General features: G+C 48.5%; 1 protein-coding gene across 2 annotated transcripts in view; it reads left to right on the top strand.

Annotated features, from left to right (window-relative positions):
- The first annotated feature begins 14,220 nt into the window (after nucleotides 1–14,220).
- Nucleotides 14,221–24,712, top strand: part of LOC147710152 (E3 ubiquitin-protein ligase TRIM39-like) — a 108,917-nt gene continuing 98,425 nt past the window's right edge. The window contains exon 1 of one of the 2 annotated variants that reach the window (XM_086920852.1): nucleotides 14,221–14,712. In XM_086920852.1, coding sequence (XP_086776978.1) covers nucleotides 14,299–14,712 — 414 coding nt within the window. In that variant the 5' untranslated portion in view covers nucleotides 14,221–14,298. The remainder of the gene's footprint in view (nucleotides 14,713–24,712) is intronic. The other variant, XM_086920851.1, reaches the window with a different exon arrangement.

Genomic DNA, 24,712 nt, shown 5'->3' with positions numbered 1-24,712 from the left:
AAAAACAGCATTTACACACCCTGGGCACACTCAGTGCACTGTACTAGGGTCTGACAAGTAAACCAAATAGCCAAACATGGAACCACTGATTAATACATTAATTTACAATAGGGAGCACTTGCACTGTGGCACTGGACAGCAGTGACACAGTGCCCAAAGCATCGAACACCAGCAAAAAATACATGAGGCAACAGCAAAAATGGAAGGGAGACCCACACCAATGGTGCCAGGTCTAACAGGGAGCCCATCTCTTAAACAATACAATTCAGGGCAACTGGACCACTCAACAAAAAGTGCTTCACATCAGTCATCTAGAACTACTGGCAATATTCCTAGCCTTAAAGTCATTCCAAGTACATCTCAACAAGACTGTCTTAGTCCGGATGGACAATATGACAGCAATTTATTACATACAAAAGCAAGGAGGAACACATTCTCTGCAGCTCTCTCGCCTAGCACAAAGTATATGGAGATGGGCCATTCCACAAAACATATCTCCTGGTGGAACATCTTCCTGGAGTAACCAATCAGATAGCAGATCTGTTAAGTCATCAGACTCAACAAATACACAAATGGGAACTTCATCCACAAGTTCTTCTACCTTTCTTCCAAATGTGGGGCCAACCAGACCTAGATCTGGTCGCCACACATGCAAACACAAAATGCCCAACCTTCGCCGCCAGGTTCCCACACCCGTTCTCCAAAGGTAATGTAATATAGTTGAGCTGGTCAGGCAGATTCCACCACTCCCACTCATCCCACTAGTAGTACGCAAGCTCAAACAACAGTCTCTCAAAATTATCCTAGTTGCTCCCACATGGGCATGGCAACCATGGTTCACAACACTACTCGAACTATCACTAGTCCCTCATCAAAAATGACGGCTCTCCCCAAAGCTGCTGACGCAGAACCATGGAGAAATAAGGCACCCAGATCCAGCACAACTGAATTTAGCGATCTGGCTCCTGAAGTCTTAAACTTCTGTTACCTGAACCTCCCACCGGACTGTATGAATATTATTAAGGAAGCCAGACTCCCCACTACTAGAGCTTGCTATGGAGCCAAATGGAAACGATTTGTTATTTACTGCAATAACAACAAAATTCTCCCATTAGATGCTTCAATACAAAACATTATTTGCTATTTGCTGCATCTACAAAGATGCATTCTTGCATACTCATCAATCAGATTACATCTGGCTGCCCTTGCCGCCTACTTACAAAACAAACAACATTTGTCGTTGTTTAGAGTACCTGCTATCAAAGCCTTCAAGGAAGGCCTTAAAAGAATAATTCCACCCAGACTGCCACCAACTCCAGTGTGGAACATAAACATTGTTCTTACTAGACTCATGGGTCCCCTATTTGAGCCTTTACACAAATGCGAATTACAATTCCTTACATGGAAAGTAGCGTTCCTTGTCGCAATCACCTCTCTTAAGAGAGTAAGGGCGATCCAGGCTTTAACCATACAAGAACCATTTTTACAAATACATCAAAACAAAGTGGTTCTGTCGGGGACTGTCCGGGACTATGTGGGGAACACAGTCAGGGACTTGGACAAGGAGTGGGAACTGGGTAGAAGACGTACACAGAAAGGAGGAGTACAGTGTTGCCCAGAATCATACAGGGAGTCAGAGGAGAAAGAGGGATCCAAAGGGGAAGCCTGTACAAATGAACAAGATGGGTAAGACTCAGAAAGGAAGGGCACTCATAAGGAAATTTAGCATTCAGACTAACTACACCCAGGACGGACGTGCAAGACATATATATAATACAACATTAACAATAAAGGGGGGTGTGGGGTAAAGCACTCAGGAGCTCCACATGGTAAGATTGAAGCTCAGTACGTTTCTTACACTTCAATTGCTGTTACAGATACTGACTGCAAATACCCACATGTAGGATATGCATGCAAAGGCAGGGTCTGTGGAGCTTATACCTATAGTGATGTTATAAATGTAACTCCAAGACAAAACTCACAGTGAACAAGAAACACCACATAGGTAGTCAGCTGAGCCCATGGATCCTGGCGATCAAACAGGAACGCGCGAGGCAGTAACAGCAAAGGGGTAGAACTAAACACAAGCACAATAGACAAGGAGCTAGCAAGGAGGAGTGCTTAACAGGAAAGGGAGGAAATGACAGGGCACATGTGGCAGAAAGCAGTTAACAAACATACAAGGCAACAGGAGTAAGACAACAGAATAGAAAGGCAGCAAACTAGAACTGGAACCAAGGAAATGGGAAGCAAGACAGGGACTGGAAACAGATATACAGAAGGGGAGGCTACAAAAGTATAATAGTGCAGGTTAAGGAATCGAGAAAACAAAGTAGCAGATAAGGCAGTGCTGGGGCAGGAACAAGAATTGAGCTAAAGCTCAGGAGTCAAGGCAGCACTGCAGGCAGTGCTAGTTCAGGAACAGGGAAATTATTAGAGCTCGGGAGTCAAGGCAGCACTGCAGACAGTGCTGGTTCAGGAACAGGGAGCTACCAAAGCTTCAGGAGTCAAGGTAGCACTGCAGACAGTGCTGGTTCAGGAACAGGGAGCTACCAAAGCTTCAGGAGTCAAAGTAGCACTGTAGGCAGTGCTGGTTCAGGAACAGGGAACTACCAAAGCTTCAGGAGTCAAGGTAGCACTGCAGACAGTGCTGGTTCAGGAACAGGGAACTACCAAAGCTTCAGGAGTCAAGGTAGCACTGTAGGCAGTGCTGGTTCAGGAACAGGGAACTACCAAAGCTTCAGGAGTCAAGGCAGCACTGCAGACAGTGCTAGTTCAGGAACAGGGAACTACCAAAGCTTCAGGAGTCAAGGCAGCACTGCAGACAGTGCTAGTTCAGGAACAGGGAACTACCAAAGCTTCAGGAGTCAAGGTAGCACTGCAGGCAGTGCTAGTTCAGGAACAGGGAAATTACTAGAGCTTAGGAGTCAAGGTAGCAGTACAGGCAATACAGGTTCAAGGAAACAGGACACAGTTACAGCTCAGGAAACAAGGAGTCAAGAGAGCACTGCAAGCAATGCAAATCAGGAACAAGAAATAGCTAAGCCCAGGAACAAAGAATAACTATAGCTCAGGAACTCAGGGATCAAGGTAGCACTGCAGGCAGTGCTAATGCAGGTACAGGGAATAGCTATAGCTCAGGAACTCAGGAAACAAGGTAGCACTGCAAGCAGTGCTAATTCAGGAGAAGGGAAACTGCTGCAGTTCAGGAACATGGAATACTAAGGCTCAGGGGTCAAGGTAGCACTGCAGGCAGTGCTAATTCAGGAACAGGGAAAACAGCAGCAGGTCAGGAACAAGGCATAATTAAAGCTCAGGAAACACTGGAAACAAGAATAGCAAAAGCTCGGAGAACTCTGGAACCAAGGATTGGCCTCACCAGTAAACAGCTACAATGACCAACCTTTGCCTGAAGGGAGCTGGGGCTTAAAATAGCTCACAGTAATCACATGCAGCTGATGTGAGCAGGCTAGTAGCAGCCAGCCACAGGTGAGCTGAATTCCTCCACCCATCCTTGGCCTGCAGGGGTGGAGACAAAGCAGTGAGCAGGGAATTCTGGGTAATGGAGTTTCAGGCATGAGTAGGCTGGCTTCAAGTCTAAGCAGACTGGCTTTCACAAAACCGGCATGGATTGGGAATGGATGTCAATTCCCAAATAGTGTCCAAATGGCTGGAAGTCAAGATATGCATGCAGGGGAGTGTCAGGAAGCATATTAGAACACTGGAGAGTCTCACAGTTCAGCCCCCTGGTGGTGGACACGAGAACATAGGGAGCAAATCGTGACAGGTTCTTAGGACAAATCCAAAGTTTCTTCCAAAGGTAATTTCTGCTTTCCATCTTAATCAGTCAGTAGACCTACCAGTGTTTTTCCAAAACTCTGATTCAGTAGCAGAGAGAGCTCTTCACAGGCTCGGTATCAAAAGAGCTTTACTTTATTACATAGACAGAACTAAACCCTTTAGGAAAACAAAACAACTGTTTGTAGCTTTCTCTCCACTTTATAAAGGCAACCCCATCTCCAAAGCTGGAATTGCCAGGAGGATAGTCAAATGTATTCAAATATGCTATCAAAAAGCAAAACGCACTTTCACAATTCCCTCTAGAACGTATTCAACACTCAAACTAGGGGCTTCCATGGCATTCTTAGGGAACATCCCCCTAGAAGACATTTGCAAGGCAGCAACTTGGTCTACTACACACACCTTCACCAAACACTATTGTGTTGACGTGCAGGTTAAGCAACAAGCTTCTGTGGGCCAAGCTGTTCTTAAGACACTTTTTCAAACTACTGCAACACATACAGGTGAGCACCGCTAAGGGAGACGCTGCTGTACAGTCTGTGCAAAGTGTACTATCTGCAGCTCATATGACCCGAACGGAAAATGCTACTTACCAGTATGCATCTGTTCTTGGCATGTAGCGATGCAGAGTAGTACACACCCACCCACCTCCCCGGGACCTGTATCTGTTCCAGTTTTATCTTATTTAGATACACATACATGGACCTCTATTATATTTCTTACAAACTCCACCATTTCCCTTCATGGCAAAAAACAATCTGAAGATGGAGTCGATGCCTATGCGCACTATTGTCCAAGAGAGGAGTCACCTATCTCGTGACTACAAAAGACTTCTTCCAAGACAACAACAAGGTGGAAGCATCTGAGCCCAACACCAGATGGAGATCTATGAAAAGTGTCCTACTCTGCAGCTCTACATGCCAAGAACAGATGCATACTGGTAAGTAGCATTTTCCATATCAATAATAAAATGAATGCCCATAATGATCCTATGTATCCCCCATTGGAGAAATGCACAGATAAATCCTGATAAATCCTATGGATGCCACAGACAAGTTCAGCCAGAGATGAAGGAAAAACCCTGAGAAGTAACAGTGCCTCGAGGTTATATTTAATAGTGACATGAATTCTCCACTCTGCAGAGGTAGTATGCTGCGCTAATCCCATTGAAAGTTCTCGAACAGAGACAACGGGGTTTACTGTGGCAGCGATTGTGAGTTTATTGATCCAAGGTTCTAGAGCAACGATTAAGGAGTTTAAAGTTGTGGGTATTGCATGCTAATCCCACTAAGGTTCTAGAGCAGTGATGCGGTGATTACAGTGTTAGGGGTTGTGTGCTAATCCCACCAAGGTTCTAGAGCAGTGATGACTGTGATTACGGTGGTAGTGATTGTGTGCTTCTCTTCCTCTGTAATGAGGGTATGTGGGCAGAGAGCTCCCAAAGTGCTGCAGCTTTTGAGCACTCATCATTGCTGTTAATAAAATAGACATTTCCAACTTTGATGGTGGGCAGTGTAATAACTCGAGAAGGATGAAAGGGTGAGTTTGCCTTGCTGGAATTCACAGTGTGCCTTACAGGTCAGACAGATTCCAGCAGTGACCACTTACCTCACTGAGCCCTCTTGTAAACTTGAGGATATATTTTTTGAGGGGTTTGCGCTCTAAAGTTCTAGTGCTGCAATGATGGAGTTTGCAGTAACAGAGGTTGTGTGCTAATCCTTCCAAAGTTGTAGAGGAATAGTTTGATTTTTTTGTCCTCATATAACCATCCAGTTAAATAAGCTGTGAGCCAAGACGCCTACACCCGGAGTGCCCAGCGTATATGCACGCTGAATATTTCTTATAGTTTTGCCCTTCTGTAGGAAGGAGAACTGCCCTTTTTTCTGCAAGATAGAGGTGTAATCATAGGGCATTGCGATTTACTTTGCCATATCACAAAGGGACGCCATCTTTTCTCTTCTGAGGCCCACTTGCGGTCCAAGTCCAGTCAACTGACATCTCTTACAGATCGGAGCCATTCTGATACCTTGGCGGGTCGGGAGTAATCCATTTATTACAGATTTCCTTTCTAGCTAGAAATATCAGAAAAAAATATCAGTGAGGCCTGATCTGAGTTTACCTCATCCCAGTAAGGGCACAAGTCCATTTCAAATAGGATAAGGCAGGGGCTTACCTTAATTTCGCAGCCAAACACCTGATTTACATAGCCCCAGAAGAAGGCAAATAACGGGCAGTCCACAAACATGCCATATAAACATGTGTATATCGTCCGCTTCTGTCTCACCGCACTTCTTATATTTTGATGGTTCCGGTGTGATCTTAGCCAACTGTACTTGTGACCAATAAGCTCTATGGAAAGTAAACACATGATTTATTCTAAGTGGAGATGGTTTGACCAGAGGGTATAACAGATTTAAAGATACTCGTCATAATTGCTCTGTTGCCAGCTCCGGAACATCCTTTTCCCAGTGCAGGTATGGAACTCCCGTTTTCTCATCTGCTGCGGAAATAAATATCCAAAAACACTGGGAAACCGCTGAATAAGGTTGGTGCTTAGCTCTCACCCAATTGAGAAAATCCTCCTGTACCGAACCGCTCACCTCCGACAACTTTTGGGATGAAAGCCAAGAACATAGCTGCAGGAATTTAAATTTTGAAAGCCCCCCCTTTAAAAGGTCAGAGAGCTCTTTTAATGTGACGAGGGCATCACCCTTCCTGAAGTCTCCCCAGCTGGAAAAGTTGCTATGCTTGAGAGGGTAACTAAGTTTATCTTTGAGCCACTCAGGGGTTCCGGGAGACCCCAAAATTGGTGCCAGGTCTGCATAGTAGTCTATCCCAAGACTTTTGCTAAAGAATAACCACAGGGCTGTTAAGAGTGTCTTTAACCTACCTTGTTTAAAAACTTTGGGTCCCCAAACTTAAACAAAAAACCTATTGAGGCCTAAATGCTTCAACAAAGCCCTATACAATTGACCCATGTAAGAATTATCTAGCTCTCTAGAGATCCTGGCTCCCCTGGACGCCCATATAAAGCTGCTGACCCTCCCTTGCTTCAGTCTCCTCCAGAGCTTCTTTAATGGGATCCTGGCTCCCCTGGACACCCATATAAAGCTGCCGACCCTCCCTTGCTTCGGTCTCCTCCGGAGCTTCTTTAATGGGATCCTGGCTCCCCGGGATATCCATATAAAGCTGCCGACCCTCCCTTGCTTCGGTCTCCTCCGGAGCTTCTTTAATGGGATCCTGGCTCCCCTGGACACCCATATAAAGCTGCCGACCCTCCCTTGCTTCGGTCTCCTCCGGAGCTTCTTTAATGGGATCCTGGCTCCCCGGGATATCCATATAAAGCTGCCAACCCTCCCTTGCTTCAGTCTCCGGAGCTTCTTTCATGAGATCCTGGCTCCCCTGGACGCCCATATAAAGCTGCTGACCCTCCCTTGCTTCAGTCTCCGGAGCTTCTTTCATGAGATCCTGGCTCCCCTGGACGCCCATATAAAGCTGCTGACCCTCCCTTGCTTCAGTCTCCGGAGCTTCTTTCATGAGATCCTGGCTCCCCTGGACGCCCATATAAAGCTGCTGACCCTCCCTTGCTTCAGTCTCCTCCTTTCGTTAGATGCTGGCTCCCTTGGATGCCCATATAAAGCTGCCGACTTTCCCTTTCTTCAGTCTCCTCCGAGCTTCTTTCATTGAATCCTGGCTCCCCGGGATGCCCAAATAAAGCTGCCACCCCTCCCTTGCTTCAGTCTCCTCTTTCTTTCATGAGCTCCTGTCTCCCTTGGATGCCCATATAAAGCTGCCGACCCTCCCTTGCTTCATTCATGAGATCCTGGCTCCCCAGGATGCTCATATAAAGCTTCTGTCCCTTCCTTGCTTCAGTCTCCTCCGGAGCTTCTTTCATGAGATCCTGAATCCCCTGGACGCCCATATAAAGCTACTGACCCTCCCTTGCTTCAGTCCCCTCCAGAGCTTCTTTCGTGAGATCCTGGCTCCCCAGGATGCTCATATGAAGCTGTTGATGCTCCCTTGCGTAATTCTCCTCTGGAGCTTCTTTCATGAGATCCTGGCTCCCTTGGATGCCCATATAAAATTGCCGCCCCTCCCTTGCTTCAATCTTCTCCTTCTTTCATGAGACTCTGGCTCCTCTGGATGCCAATATAAAGCTGCCGACCCTCCCTTGCTTCAGTCTCCTCCTTCTTTCATAAGATCCTGGCTCCCATGGATACCCATATAAAATTGCCGCCCCTCCCTTGCTTCAGTCTCCTCCTTTCATTACATCCTGGCTCTCCTGGATGCCCATATAAAGCTGCCGACCCTCCCTTGCTTCAGTATCCTCTGGAGATTCTTTCATGAGATCCTGGCTCCCCTGGATGCTCATATAAAGCTGCCGACCCTGCCTTGCTTCAGTCTCCTCCGGGGCTTCATTCATGAGATCCCGGCTCCCCTGGATGCTCATATAAAGCTGCCGACCCTGCCTTGCTTCAGTCTCCTGCTTCTATCATGAGATCCTGGCCCCCCTGGATGCCCATATAAAGCTGCAGCCCTCCCTTGCTTTAGTCTCCTCCTTTCATTAGATCCTGGATCCCCTGGATGTCCATATAAAGCTGCCGACCCTCCCTTGCTTCAGTCTCCTCCGGGGCTTCTTTCATGAGATCCTGGCTCACCTTGATGCCCATATAAAGCTGCCGACCCTCCCTTGCTTCAGTATCCTCTGGAGCTTCTTCCATGAGATCCTGGCTCCCCTGGACGCCAATGTAAAGCTGCCGACCCTGCCTTGCTTCAGTCTCCTCCGGGGCTTCATTCATGAGATCCCGGCTCCCCTGGATGCTCATATAAAGCTGCCGACCCTGCCTTGCTTCAGTCTCCTGCTTCTATCATGAGATCCTGGCCCCCCTGGATGCCCATATAAAGCTGCAGCCCTCCCTTGCTTTAGTCTCCTCCTTTCATTAGATCCTGGATCCCCTGGATGTCCATATAAAGCTGCCGACCCTGCCTTGCTTCAGTCTCCTCCGGGGCTTCTTTCATGAGATCCTGGCTCCCCTGGATGCCCATATAAATCTGCTGACCCTCCCTTGCTTCAGTCTTCTCTGGAGCTTCTTCCATGAGATCCTGGCTCCCCTGGACGCCAATGTAAAGCTGCTGACCCTCCCTTTCTTCAGTCTCCTCTGGAGCTTCTTTCATGAGATCCCGCCTCCCCTGGACGCCCATATAAAGCTTCCAACCGTCCCTTGCTTCAGTTTCCTCCCAAGCTTCTTTTAAGAGATCCCGGATCCCCTGGATGTCCATATAAAGCTGCCGACCCTGCCTTGCTTCAGTCTCCTCCGGGGCTTCTTTCATGAGATCCTGGCTCCCCTGGATGCCCATATAAATCTGCTGACCCTCCCTTGCTTCAGTCTTCTCTGGAGCTTCTTCCATGAGATCCTGGCTCCCCTGGACGCCAATGTAAAGCTGCCGACCCTGCCTTGCTTCAGTCTCCTCCGGGGCTTCATTCATGAGATCCCGGCTCCCCTGGATGCTCATATAAAGCTGCCGACCCTGCCTTGCTTCAGTCTCCTGCTTCTATCATGAGATCCTGGCCCCCCTGGATGCCCATATAAAGCTGCAGCCCTCCCTTGCTTTAGTCTCCTCCTTTCATTAGATCCTGGATCCCCTGGATGTCCATATAAAGCTGCCGACCCTGCCTTGCTTCAGTCTCCTCCGGGGCTTCTTTCATGAGATCCTGGCTCCCCTGGATGCCCATATAAATCTGCTGACCCTCCCTTGCTTCAGTCTTCTCTGGAGCTTCTTCCATGAGATCCTGGCTCCCCTGGACGCCAATGTAAAGCTGCTGACCCTGCCTTGCTTCAGTCTCCTCCGGGGCTTCATTCATGAGATCCCGGCTCCCCTGGATGCTCATATAAAGCTGCCGACCCTGCCTTGCTTCAGTCTCCTCCGGGGCTTCATTCATGAGATCCCGGCTCCCCTAGATGCCCATATAAAGCTGCTGACCCTCCCTTGCTTCAGTCTTCTCTGGAGCTTCTTCCATGAGATCCTGGCTCCCCTGGACGCCAATGTAAAGCTGCTGACCCTCCCTTTCTTCAGTCTCCTCTGGAGCTTCTTTCATGAGATCCCGCCTCCCCTGGACGCCCATATAAAGCTTCCAACCGTCCCTTGCTTCAGTTTCCTCCCAAGCTTCTTTTAAGAGATCCCGGATCCCCTGGATGCCCATATAAAGCTGATGACCCTCCCATGCTTCAGTCTGCTCCGGAGCTTCTTTCATGGGATACTGGCTCCCCAAGATACCCATATAAAGCTGCCAACACTCCTTTTCTTCAATCTCCTCTGGAGCTTCTTTCTTGAGATCCTGGCTCCTCTCCTCAGCAAAGGTTATTCTTCTTTCCCAGAAGTGATCAAAAGTTTTGGGGTCTAGGTCCCCCCCCTTTCATACACCTATTCTCTTTGTTCTCTGAAGACAAAGAGTGTCTGTACCTAGCCCAAACCAGTTCTGGCCAGTCCTGGAGCACTTTGTTTACAGGACTCCTTCCTTCCTTTGACAGTGTGGGCCAGGGACATTAGACGCAGCACAGGAGGTGGAGCCAGCATTGTGGAAGGCAAGCATAGACCTATTCAGATCCAGGTGCCACCCCTCCCATCACTCTCTATGCAGATAGCTCGATTCAGCCCTGTGCTGACTCACCCTGTCTCCTGGAATCACCCAAACCCTGTCACTCAAAAAACAGACAAGGAATACACAACCTAGCAGAGGCAGGCTTGGATAGTTAGGCAAGAAAATACCTACTTTCTAAAAGTGGTATTTTCACACACAGAATGTTAAAACCAACTTCACTAAAAGATGCATTTCATCATTCTGAGTTCATGCATACTAAACTCAAATTTCTACCTAGTTCCCTGAGTCAGTTATTATTGTAAGATGTTATAATCAAACTTCCCATTCTGGCCTATGGGGAACAAATAGCCTTGCAATAGTGAAAAATGAAGACGGCTGTAATTCACTATCAGGACATGCCACACACATCAGGGCATGTCGGATGTATGACGTTAAAACGCATACTTTTACATCGCATACCATTAAAATGCGATTTTTACAACGCAGGATCCTTTACAACGAATGCCTTTACAACGCAAGTCATTACATAGCAGATGCTATTACAACGCATGCCATTACAACGTAAGTATAGGTAAGTATATAATTTTTTTTTAATTATAAGTAATAAATATTTAATTAATTTAAGTTATTTAAAGTAGGTTTTTTTAAAACTAAACCCTTAAAATACCCCTGTACCCATTAACCCAAACCTAGCCCTGAACCCAAAAACTACCCGAGCCCTGAAACCTAAAAATACCCCTGTACCCCAAAACCCAAACCTAGCCCTGAAACCTAAAAATACCCCTGTACCCCAAAACCCAAACCTAGCCCTGAAACCTAAAAATACCCCTGTACCCCAAAACCCAATCCTAGCCCTGAAACCTAAAAATACCCCTGTACCCCAAAACCCAAACCTAGCCCTGAAACCTAAAAATACCCCTGTACCCCAAAACCCAAACCTAGCCCTGAAACCTAAAAATACCCCTGTACCCCAAAACCCAAAACTAGCCCTGAAACCTAAAAATACCCCTGTACCCCATAACCCAAACCTAGCCCTGAAACCTAAAAATACCCCTGTACCCCAAAACCCAAACCTAGCCCTGAAACCTAAAAATACCCCTGTACCCCAAAACTCAAACCTAGCCCTGAAACCTAAAAATACCCCTGTACCCCAAAACCCAAATTAAATAAATGTTTTAAAAAAGATAAACTTACCTATACTTACGTTGTAATGACATGCGTTGTAATAGCATCTGCTAAGTAATGTCATGCGTTGTAAAGGCATTCGTTGTAAAGGATCCTGCGTTGTAGTGGTTGCGTTGTAAAAGTAGTGCGTTGTAACAGTTGCGTTTTAACTGTTGTTTCCCGGGCATGTCCTACCTTTTCCATACAATGCACCCTGCCCTTGGGCTACCATAGGGGTGACTAATATGCAGAAAAGGGAAGGTTTAGGGACTGCCAAGTGGGTGCACTTGCCCGGTCAACATGGCAGTACCAGACTGCACACAGGCTCTGCAATGGCAGGCCTGAGACACACTTTACAGGCTGCTTCTGTAGGTGGTACAACCAGTGCTGCAAGCCCACCCCCTTTTTTACCGCTTTTGGCCGCCATAAGTGTGGCAGTGTATGCTCAGACATGAGTCCCTTGCTCACGTTGCCACTGGATTCAAGCAAGCCGGGCTGAAGACGGCTGGAATGCCAGAAACCGGTCCTCGGAAGCTTGTTTCCGGTCCAGGGAAGGCATGGCTTGGCAGTTCGGGCTGGACTTTTCCCATGAGACACAGGGTCAGACTGATTTGCATATAGCCATGTCTGAACTGGGGTGGCAGAGTGGGCTAAAGAACGGTGATGGATTAAACCCAGATCTTTTGACTGGGTGTGAGTGTTTGATTGGTTCAGATGCTCAGTCCATTACCACCCCCTTTTGTACTGCTTTTGGCCGCCATAAGTGTGGCAGGGTATGCTCAGACGTGAGTCCCTTGCTCACTTTGCCACTTGATTCAAGCAAGCCGGGCTGAAGACGGCTGGAATGCCAGAAACCGGTCCTCAGGAGCTTGTTTTCGGTCCAGGGAAGGCATGGATTGGCAGTTCGGGCTGGACTGTTCCCATGAGGCACAGGGTCAGACTGATTTGCATATAGCCATGTCTGAACTGGGGTGGCAGAGTGGGCTAAAGAACGGTGATGGATTAAACCCAGATCTTTTGACTGGGTGTGAGTGTTTGATTGGGTCAGATGCTCCGTCCATTACCACCCCCCCCCCCCCCCCCCTTGTACCGCAAGCCCACCAGCAGCATTTGATTTACCAACCCTGGGCACATGCAGTGCACTGTACTAGGGTCTGACAAGTAAACCAAACCAGCCAATCATGGAGTCACTAATCCATACATCAATTTACCATAGGGAGCACTTGCACTGTGGAACTGAATAGCAGTGGCACAGTGCCCAAAAGCATCTGTAACCAGCAAAAACACATGAGGGAACAGCAAAAAATGGAAGGGAGGCCCACGCCAATGGTGTCTAACAAGCGCTACATAAATTCAAACCTTTTCCCTCTTCTATCCCTCCGCTATCCTTTTGAATCCAAATAACAGACTAACCTATCCACAACTCAAATGACTTTAATATTTCACTATACTAATTCAACACTAATCCTTTATGGGTTCTGGAGTAGCATGTTACTTGCTGAAGAAGCGATTCGAGGCCTCGTCAGAGGTAGTAAGCTGTATATAAATGCAATTACAATACAATAAGCACCAGGAAGTGCCAATGAGAACCAACAATGAATACTAGCAAGGACACGCAACAAGAAGAAGCATAAAGCGACAACAAGCAACAACGAGCCATGAAGAACAACAACACGAGACGGCAACAAGTGATGATGTGGTGATGAGTGACAAACATTTGAAATTGAAAAGTACCAACAAATAGCAACAACCACTGACCAAAGAAAAAGAAAAACAAGCATTTGCAATGCAATAGGTCCCGCATTTACACAAGTTTAACCCCTTTTATGCTCATGACGGCTCCTCGCCGTAATGCATCACGGTAGGCGTGTACGCACGATGGCCGGGAGCGGTCCGAATCTCGCCGGCCGTTTATTTCTCCCCCACAGCGCGAGAAATAAACCTGCATGCAAGGGGTTAAGCTATTGGCATTGTAAATGACAATGCCTATTATTTTTGTTTTTTAAAATATAAATTAAGTTCTCAATTACCATGCCAATAGCTTAAAATCGCGTAAATGTGAGACCTATTGCATTGCAAATGCTTGTCTGATGAAAGTTGCAGTGAAGTGTTTAACTGCACTAATGACATACAACCTCTGCTCAGACAATGATTGTGTTACATAAAAGTGCAGAATATTGAAATAATGCGGTCAGAGATTTTTGTTATGCCGCATAATTTGCCTCATCTCGCTGTATAATTTCCCCAACCCTGCGGTATAAATCGCTCCTCCGATTGCGGGTGATGCCAGTGACCTGATTATGAATTATTACAGGTGAAGGATTGAGAAAGCAGTTATATTTCAGCCTTTGGAACATTAAGTGAAACAGCAAATGCAGAAAGAAATTGTTTCACAATTATTTTCCAGATGCCAGTAGTTCTAAAACAAATATTATAAAAACCAGACGTAGAATTGACACGTTCAAAACCACACAGAGGATTTTATAGAAATCCATATTTAGGTGACCGCTCCTGGCACCAACAGAATCTGAGAACAAAACCAAACTGCTGAGAAAGGAGGGAAACCTCGAGTGAGATCACAGGCAGCAGAGGAGTCAGTTCTAATCTCTGCTCTGTGACTGTAACATGAGCCCGGAAGTCCCGGCGCAGCCACAGTGAGGGGCAGACGCACAGACACACCCACTGCACAAAGAGAAAGTGAAACTTACCTTCACTTCCTGTATTTCTGCATCATGGCGGCAGCAGCTCAGCTCGGGAGCCTCCAGGAAGAGGCCACTTGTTCCATCTGTCTGGAATTTTTTAAGGATCCGGTGTCCATAGAGTGTGGACACAACTTCTGCCGCTCCTGCATCTCCCAGAGCTGGGAGGGAAGAGATGGAAACTTCCCCTGTCCACAGTGCAGGGAGATGTCTCGTAGGAAAAAACTCCGACCCAACAGACAACTGGGGAACATGGTGGAAATTGCAAAACAGCTTCATCTGCCCCCCGTGAAGCCCCCAGAGGAGAATCTATGCGAGAAACATAACCAGGCACAGCTGCTGTTCTGTGCAGAGGATCAGAGGATGATATGCTGGGTCTGCCGGGAGTCCAAGGAGCATAAAACTCACTCAGCAAGTCCTGTAGAGGAGGCTGCAGAGGAGCACAAGGTACGTTTGTGGATGTTCAGGGATCACGAAGTCACTTCGTGAGCCACACCAAGGGGCAGTCAAAGATCACACACTGTCTGTGTGGGTGTTCAGAGATCACAAGTCACCATTTCTATAAGGTGGCCAGAAGGCTCCATGTCACTGGGACAACACATTTCCATTCCTGGATTTTGCTTTTATATATCATTATCATCTGGTGTGTTGAAGCAATAGGGTCCAGTAAAGTGAACCAAAACTACACCTCCCACAATGCACTGCTCTGTTAAATCAAAAGCCCAGAAATGGAAAAAGTTGTGTCCCCGTGGCATGGAGTCATCTGGTCGCCCTACCTGTGTATGCCATAGAGGAGGCTGCTGGAGAGCACAGGGTGTGTGTGTGGATGTTTATGGATCATAATGCACCTGTGGGCCCCATAGAGAAGTCTGTGCAAGGAGTGTATGTGGGTGTTCACGATTTACAAGTGAAGACAGTGTAAGTTCCACAGAGGAAGAAGCTGCAGAGGAGCACAAGGCACGTCTGTGGTCGATCACGATTCACAAATGAATACACTTGTTAATTCTTTAAGAAGATACAATGTAAATTTAGGGGTGTTATGTGTCCTTAGCGAAGGCTGCTGAAAATACAAGGTATGTTTGTTTGTGTTTAGGGATTGTAAGTGAATAGACACCTTGAGGGCTTTACAGGAACCTGCAAAAGAGCACACGGTGTCTGTCAGAGCGCTGGGATCATAGGCCGTATACTGTGAGCCACAGAGGCGGCTGCAGAGGATCAGAAGGGATGTGTGTGGGTGTTTTGGGACCTTGCACTAGATTCAAAGGATTCCGTGTGGCAGTGCGGTGTTAGTTGTTAGTGTCAGAAGACTTGACGCGACAATGCAGGGTGTGGCGCACCGGCTCACAGGAGCAGAGACACAGCAGAAGAGCTGCAGCAATGCAGGGTGAAGCACACATGTCCACATGGTCATGGAACCACAGCAGAAGAGGTGCAGCAATACAGGGTGAAGCACACATGTCCACATGGTCATGGAACCACAGCAGAAGAGGTGCAGCAATACAGGGTGAAGCACACATGTCCACATGGCCATGGAACCAAAGCAGAAGAGGTGCAGCAATGCAGGGTGAAGCACACATGTCCACATGTTCATGGAACCACAGCAGAAGAGCTGCAGCAATGCAGGGTGAAGCACACATGTCCACATGGTCATGGAACCACAGCAGAAGAGGTGCAGCAATGCAGGGTGAAGCACACATGTCCACATGGTCATGGAACCACAGCAGAAGAGGTGCAGCAATGCAGGGTGAAGCACACATGTCCACATGGTCATGGAACCACAGCAGAAGAGCTGCAGCAATGCAGGGTGAAGCACACATGTCCACATGGTCATGGAACCACAGCAGAAGAGCTGCAGCAATGCAGGGTGAAGCACACATGTCCACATGGTCATGGAACCACAGCAGAAGAGGTGCAGCAATACAGGGTGAAGCACACATGTCCACCTGGTCATGGAACCACAGCAGAAGAGGTGGTGCAATGCAGTGTGTGGCACACAGGCTCATATTTATTTATTTATTTATTTTGAAGGTTTTATATAGCGCGGACAAGATCCTTGCAGATATCGGAGCGCTTTCCAATCAGCAAAGCTAGTTATACATAACAATGAAAGAAGGAAAAATCACGAATAGCATAACAAATTAAAAGGAAATTCTATGGAGGAAAGATCACGCATGACATGAATAGTTCGTGTACAGGGGAAAAAGCGTAGAGTACATAACAGGAGCATCATAGTTAATAGAAAGTCCTGGGCTGAAAAATGAAATTAGGATGTTTAGTTGGATCCTTAACGAAGAGAGGAAAATTAGCAAGGGAACTATTGAATCTCAGAATAACTTAGACTGTAATAAGGTGAGTTGTGCCATGAGAATTGCTTTAACTCCCTTTTTGAAAGAGATGGTAGAGGCATTCATTCTGATTTCTGATGGAAGAGTATTCCAAGTCCTTGGCGCCATCCTCGAAAAGGACCGTTTATATGATTTCTTTAGGTCTCGCACTTGGCGACGCAGCGCGAAGCGCTGTCGCCAGCGAGATCTATAGTTGTCGACTTTGCTTTAGGGCTAAAAAGGAGACAGGAGATGGGCACGCGCAGCTTGCTGGAATCGGATTGGGAGGCACGCGTTCACCACAGTTACGCGCAGTACCCATCTCCTGCCTCCCTTGCAAACCTCCTGCAGTTAAGACTCCACGGCCCGTCAATGCGCCCCGAAGTGCTCCCTTCTGCTAGCACAGCACACCAGCACAATTGAGAAGGGCTCACCCACCCCACCGCCCCCCAGCACCCAGATCTGTCCCATCCGCTGGAGTCGCAGCTCTCCTTACCTGTGTAGATCTCGCAAGTCCAGTCCAGAGGATCGCAGCTCGCGCCCGCGCCATGGCTGCTGGCGGCAGCGGGAGGCGCCACTGCGCCCCGTTGTTCCACCCGTGCGTCTTCCTGAGGCTCCGGCTCCCTCTCGGCTGCCCGCATGCCCCCCGCACAACTCCTTGCTCCGCCACCAACTCTTTGCCCTCGCGCCCCAGCAGCCTCCAAGCCCAGGCGGCCGTGCGGCTGACGTCAGCCGCGCCGCTGACGTCAGCCACGGACGCGCTCACGCAACTCCTGCTTGTTTTTTTGCCATCAAAGCCTCCGTATACCAGGCAGCCGATGGCTTGAAGTGCATGCTGGTAATGATTTTCCAGGGAGCCAGGTTATCTAAGGCCTGATTAATACACGTCATTAGTTGCCCATTTGCATTCTGGGGACAGGAGGTGAGTGCTGGTTTTTCCTGCTTCAGTGCTGCTGTGAACGTATTAGGTGTGATATGGGACCATTTACGAGCACTGCACTTCTTTTGGAGGTTGGGCTACTGTCAGGGGAGGTTCATAAATATCAAAAGGTACCATGTAATGTTGCCCTTTCTCTTAGATTAATTGTGAATTACTCATGGATTTTTTATAGCAAAAAAACGCAGGGGAAAACAACTTGTCACTCGCATTGTTTTCTGTGTGCATATTAACTATGAAGATTTCAGTAGGCAGCGGCCCTTAAGATTCTAACTGGTGTCGAAATATAACTAGGGCAAGAGTTCACATGTTGTGCAGACTAATTAGTCTAAATGCAAAAAATATTACAGTATGTTGAAATCGCATTACGCGCAACACTTTTTAAAAATAAAGTACGTCGTTGATTGATGGCAGAATCAGTAAATGACAGAAGTGAACATTTGCATTTTACCCCTTCCTAATAGCCTGCCAGAGTCATTGTTTTTTTTTAGGTGATACCCAGTTAAAACAAGCATTTGCAATACAATAGGTCTCGCATTTACGTGAGTTAAAGCTTTTGTAAGTGACAAAGCCTTTTATTTATGTTTTCAAAAAACGAAACATAAATAAAAGGCTTGGGGCCAGATGTAGGTAAATTAGATTTACCGATTTTTAATTACCGAATTTTACCGATTGGGTAATTAAAAATTGGTAAATCTAAAGTGTGGATATGTAGGTATATCCAGATGTTCAAATACCGAATCTTTAACAATCGGTATTTACCGATTCTGTAAATACAGAATCGGTAATGCCCATTCATTCCTATGGGCTTCAAAGCCCATAGGAATGAATGGGCATTACCGATTCGGTATTTACCGAATCGGTAAATACCGATTCACACAAGGGTGCAGGGGGTGTCACTTTGACACCCTCTGGCACCCCCAAAACAGGCACGGGTGCCATGTGGCAGGCATACCTGCCCTAAGGGCAGGTCTGCCTGTCACATGGTATAGGTGTGCATGCACACATGTGCATGCACACCTGAATCGGTATTTTACCATCAAATTGGATTTGATGGTAAAATACCGATTCGTTAAGGCTCCTGGGACTCTGAAGAGTCCCACCTACATCGGAGAATTACCGAATCGGTAAAAATACTGATTCGGTATTTTACAGAATCGGTAAATTTACTGAATCGGTAAATTTACCGATTCTGTAAAATTGTGCCCCTACATACCATTTCAGGTATACCGGTCGGTAACGGCCGAAAATACCGGTTTTTGGCCATTACCGACCGACCTACATCGGGCCCATAGTCATTTACAATGCCAATAGCTCAAACTCTCGTAATTGCGAGACCTATTGCATTGCAAATGCTTGTCTTTTTGAATCTTTGAGGTTTCAGTAGATGGTTATCTGCACTCTTTGAGGACCTTGACCCACCAGAGATTGTCAAACACAGCACAAGAGGTGCAGCAACGCAGGGTTTAGCACACACGGTCACATGGGCACAAACACAGCAGAAGAGCTGCAGCAACGCAGGGTGTAGCACACATGCTCACATGGGCACAGACACAGCAGAAGAGGTGCCGCAAGGCAGGGTGTGGCACACACGGTCACATGGGCACAAACACAGCAGAAGAGGTGCAGCAAGGCAGGGTGTGGCACACACGGTCACATGGGCACAGACACAGCAGAAGAGCCGCAGCAACGCTCGGTTTAGCACACAGGCTGACATGGGCACAAACACAGCAGAAGAGCTGCAGCAACGCAGGGTGTGGCACACACGGTCACATGGGCACAGACACAGCAGAAGAGGTGCAGCAAGGCAGGGTGTAGCACACACGGTCACATGGGCACAGACACAGCAGAAGAGGTGCAGCAACGCAGGGTGTAGCACACACGGTCACATGGGCACAGACACAGCAGAAGAGCTGCAGCAACGCAGGGTGTGGCACACACGGTCACATGGGCACAGACACAGCAGAAGAGGTGCAGCAAGGCAGGGTGTGGCACACACGGTCACATGGGCACAGACACAGCAGAAGAGGTGCAGCAACGCAGGGTGTAGCACACACGGTCACATGGGCACAGACACAGCAGAAGAGCTGCAGCAACGCAGGGTGTGGCACACACGGTCACATGGGCACAGACACAGCAGAAGAGCTGCAGCAAGGCAGGGTGTAGCACACACGGTCACATGGGCACAGACACAGCAGAAGAGCTGCAGCAAGGCAGGGTGTAGCACACACGGTCACATGGGCACAGACACAGCAGAAGAGGTGCAGCAACGCAGGGTGTAGCACACACGGTCACATGGGCACAGACACAGCAGAAGAGCTGCAGCAAGGCAGGGTGTAACACACACGGTCACATGGGCACAGACACAGCAGAAGAGCTGCAGCAACGCAGGGTTTAGCACACACGGTCACATGGGCACAAACACAGCAGAAGAGCTGCAGCAAGGCAGGGTGTAGCACACACGGTCACATGGGCACAGACACAGCAGAAGAGCTGCAGCAACGCAGGGTGTGGCACACACGGTCACATGGGCACAGACACAGCAGAAGAGCTGCAGCAAGGCAGGGTGTAGCACACACGGTCACATGGGCACAGACACAGCAGAAGAGCTGCAGCAAGGCAGGGTGTAGCACACACGGTCACATGGGCACAGACACAGCAGAAGAGGTGCAGCAACGCAGGGTGTGGCACACACGGTCACATGGGCACAGACACAGCAGAAGAGCTGCAGCAACGCAGGGTGTGGCACACACGGTCACATGGGCACAGACACAGCAGAAGAGCTGCAGCAAGGCAGGGTGTGGCACACACGGTCACATGGGCACAGACACAGCAGAAGAGCTGCAGCAAGGCAGGGTGTAGCACACACGGTCACATGGGCACAGACACAGCAGAAGAGGTGCAGCAACGCAGGGTGTGGCACACACGGTCACATGGGCACAGACACAGCAGAAGAGCTGCAGCAACGCAGGGTGTGGCACACACGGTCACATGGGCACAGACACAGCAGAAGAGCTGCAGCAAGGCAGGGTGTGGCACACACGGTCACATGGGCACAGACACAGCAGAAGAGCTGCAGCAAGGCAGGGTGTGGCACACACGGTCACATGGGCACAGACACAGCAGAAGAGGTGCAGCAACGCAGGGTGTAGCACACACGGTCACATGGGCACAGACACAGCAGAAGAGCTGCAGCAACGCAGGGTGTGGCACACACGGTCACATGGGCACAGACACAGCAGAAGAGGTGCAGCAAGGCAGGGTGTGGCACACACGGTCACACGGGCACAGACACAGCAGAAGAGGTGCAGCAACGCAGGGTGTGGCACACACGGTCACATGGGCACAGACACAGCAGGAGAGGTGCAGCAACGCAGGGTGTAGCACACACGGTCACATGGGCACAGACACAGCAGAAGAGGTGCAGCAACGCTGGGTGTGGCACACACGGTCACATGGGCACAGACACAGCAGGAGAGGTGCAGCAACGCAGGGTGTAGCACACACGGTCACATGGGCACAGACACAGCAGAAGAGGTGCCGCAACGCAGGGTGTGGCACACACGGTCACATGGGCACAGACACAGCAGAAGAGGTGCAGCAAGGCAGGGTGTGGCACACACGGTCATATGGGCACAGACACAGCAGAAGAGGTGCAGCAACGCAGGGTGTAGCACACACGGTCACATGGGCACAGACACAGCAGAAGAGGTGCAGCAAGGCAGGGTGTGGCACACACGGTCACATGGGCACAGACACAGCAGAAGAGGTGCAGCAAGGCAGGGTGTGGCACACACGGTCACATGGGCACAGACACAGCAGAAGAGGTGCAGCAACGCAGGGTGTAGCACACACGGTCACATGGGCACAGACACAGCAGAAGAGGTGCAGCAAGGCAGGGTGTGGCACACACGGTCACATGGGCACAGACACAGCAGAAGAGGTGCAGCAAGGCAGGGTGTGGCACACACGGTCACACGGGCACAGACACAGCAGAAGAGGTGCAGCAACGCAGGGTGTGGCACACACGGTCACATGGGCACAGACACAGCAGGAGAGGTGCAGCAACGCAGGGTGTAGCACACACGGTCACATGGGCACAGACACAGCAGAAGAGGTGCCGCAACGCAGGGTGTGGCACACACGGGCACAGACACAGCAGAAGAGGTGCAGCAACGCAGGGTGTGGCACACACGGTCACATGGGCACAAACACAGCAGAAGAGGTGCAGCAACGCTGGGTGTGGCACACACGGTCACATGGGCACAGACACAGCAGGAGAGGTGCAGCAACGCAGGGTGTGGCACACGGGCTCACATGGGCACAAACACAGCACAAGAAGTGCAGCAACACTCGGTTTAGCACACGGGCTCACATGGGCACAGACACAGCAGAAGAGGTGCAGCAAGGCAGGGTGTGGCACACGGGCTCACAAGGTCGTCGGACACAACAGAAGGTGCAGAAGAAGAGCTGCAGCAATGCACTGTGACGCGCACAGGGTCACAAGGGCATCTGTGCAGATGACTCCTCAGCAGTGCACGGTTCATCAGACACAGAGGGACATGCAGGGTCCAGGCGCCAGGCTCGCATCATCATTGGGCACAGAGTGAAGATCTCCTGTAGCTTTTGCTGCATGAAGCTCGCCGGCTTTGGAGACCTCTCATAGGATGAATGACATTCGCGCTGGGCTGCGATCACAGGCTCCTGGTCTGGGGGAGCTTAGAGTCTTCGACCTCCTCACCTCACGGTGCTGAGCACTGGACTGGGCTCGGGGTGATCAGGACAAGCCCCCCCCCCCCCATCCGGCTCCCACCCTCCTCACAGGCAGTCCACCGGATGCCGAAAGTAAGCACAGCGCCGCTTGTGTTAGCCTTTTTTATACCAATACAGAGTGGACTTTTCTGGGCAGCCAGTGGGAACGCTTTTAAGCTCTTTTTAATTGTTGTGATTTCTAATGCTTTTAATCTGATTTTAATTGTGTGATCTCCTTGAGTCTTTTAAAAATCAATATATTTTGCACCGTGCACTTTACCTGCTTGTTGGATCAACTCTCTAGTCCACCCCGGGTTCTTCCCGTTTGATGCAGAGAGAGTTGGTTCGTTTGGATCTCGTTTGAGCCACTTCCGGCTGACTGCCATTTTGAGTGAGGTAATGATCTAGTCTATTGGAGCTCAGCAGGCTACTATAAAAGATGGGCTAAACCCGGGCACGCAGCGAGTGCGCCGCTGGCGCAGCGAAGGCAAGCCCGTCTGTGCCAGTCCGCGCTCAGAACGCGCTCAGCGCCAGCCATGCTGCCGGTTTTAGACCAGATATCTCTACTTTGAAGCCTACTATAAGTATAGCTTAGAAACTTTAATGAAGCTACAATGGGCAGGTAGGACAAGTTCTGGACCATGTATTGACCCTTACCTAGCGCGGGACTGTGGCCTAACTATCCAGCACATCTCACGATCTACCCAAACCCACATTACCACTAAGGCATATCCCAGGGGGGTATCATGTGCACTCATTAATGTGAGGTCGTTAATTAACAATGCTATTGCATTTCGAGAGATTTTAGAAGTCAATCAGATAGAGAGAGCCTTTATTACAGAGACTTGAGCAGATGCCTCCTTGGGCCCGGATCTACTTTTGGCCTTACCAGCAGGTTTTAAAATTCATAAAGTAGATAGGGTAGGTAAAAAAGGCGGGGATTGCCCTTATTCTCAAATCTAGTTTTAAATCTTTTATTAAAGCGAACATGGACAATAAGGACTGCAAAGTATTTGACTTTAAAATTGAACTATAAGATCAACACACTTTTAATGGAATTTCACTCCATCGTCCGCCCAAATCAAAGGTCACTTTTTTAGATAACTTATGCTGCTTTTTAGCTCGCAAAGCTGAATACTACAATTTTACAGTGCTTGGAGATTTTAACTTCCATCTGGAAGATGTCGCTGATCCACATACAAAAGCACTCTTAGATCAGAAGGATAGCGCAGGGATGTGTCAACTTGTGAAGGGTTCGACTCCAAGCGCTGGACCCTGTTATGATGAGATTTTTTCAGGCAACTCCCATCTAAGTTGGACTGGAGCTTTGCTTATGATCTGGTCGGATCATAAGGCAGTACTATTTGATATATGATTGCCACAAAAAATCATTTTAAAGTTCCCAGAGAACCTTATGTTAGTCGCCCCTGGAAGAAAGTAGAAGCTAGACCTTTAGATCCTCTTCTTTTAGAAACTCTACCTCATTTGTCTACTGACTCTGATCAGGCCACAGCCCAATACCATTCCTGGCTTGATTCAGGTATGACACAATTACCCCCCTCAAACAGTGTCAACGTTCCAGGAGGACACCTTCAGACCCATGGTTTAATGACATGCTGAAAGCTCAGAAACAACTATGTCATAAACTAGAGAACAATGGAGACTTGAAGATAATGCAAGTACTCGAATGGAATATAAATTGTCTCTTCAAGCCTACAAGAAACTTATCTTACAATCCAGACAAAAGCCTACAGAATAATGTTTTCGCTCCCGTCCAACACATCGCCTGCCCAACTTAGGCTGGAATTTGTATTGCAAAAACAAGCTCTTGCGAGACAGGGAGCTTATATCATTTGCTGCCATAAACTTCGCTCGGCCACTACCAACACTCTAAATTCGTTGCTATGGCAAGATATTCAAGGCAGGGACATATCTCAGGCATGATCTTACCTGAAGGCAGCCCTGGGGGCCACCAATCTAACTGCGATCTGGGACATGCAACTTGGGCACAACCCATTCAAAAAAACTAGTCTGGAAAACTATCAAATCTCTATCCTTACTAGAGGATAAGGCCACATTCACCAAAAGAAACCATGCATGGATGACACTAAACTCGTATAAATCGCTGACACCACAATCATACTTCAGTCAGGGTTATCCTAAGGCCACAAAACTGAAGCTCTTGAAATACAGACTAGGGGTATTGCCCAGTAGAGAGCATCTTCCACCATGGCTCAGGAGCAACGGCAACAAACTTTGTCCGTTTTGCAACACAGACAAGGGCGATATACTTCACATGACCTGTCTTTGCGAAAAGCTACGGCCAGCTCGCCAACAGCTCTTAAAGGACCAGTTCAAGCAGCTAGGGACTCGCACTAGAAGTCAAGCGGTGCTCGCCTGCCTGAATCCTTCGAATACGATACTGAACTGTAGA

The sequence above is a fragment of the Lissotriton vulgaris genome, chromosome 5, assembly GCF_964263255.1.
Source record: "Lissotriton vulgaris chromosome 5, aLisVul1.2, whole genome shotgun sequence".
In the NCBI taxonomy this organism is placed as follows: Eukaryota; Metazoa; Chordata; class Amphibia; order Caudata; family Salamandridae; genus Lissotriton; species Lissotriton vulgaris.
This window is presented reverse-complemented; position numbering and strand designations above follow the sequence as displayed.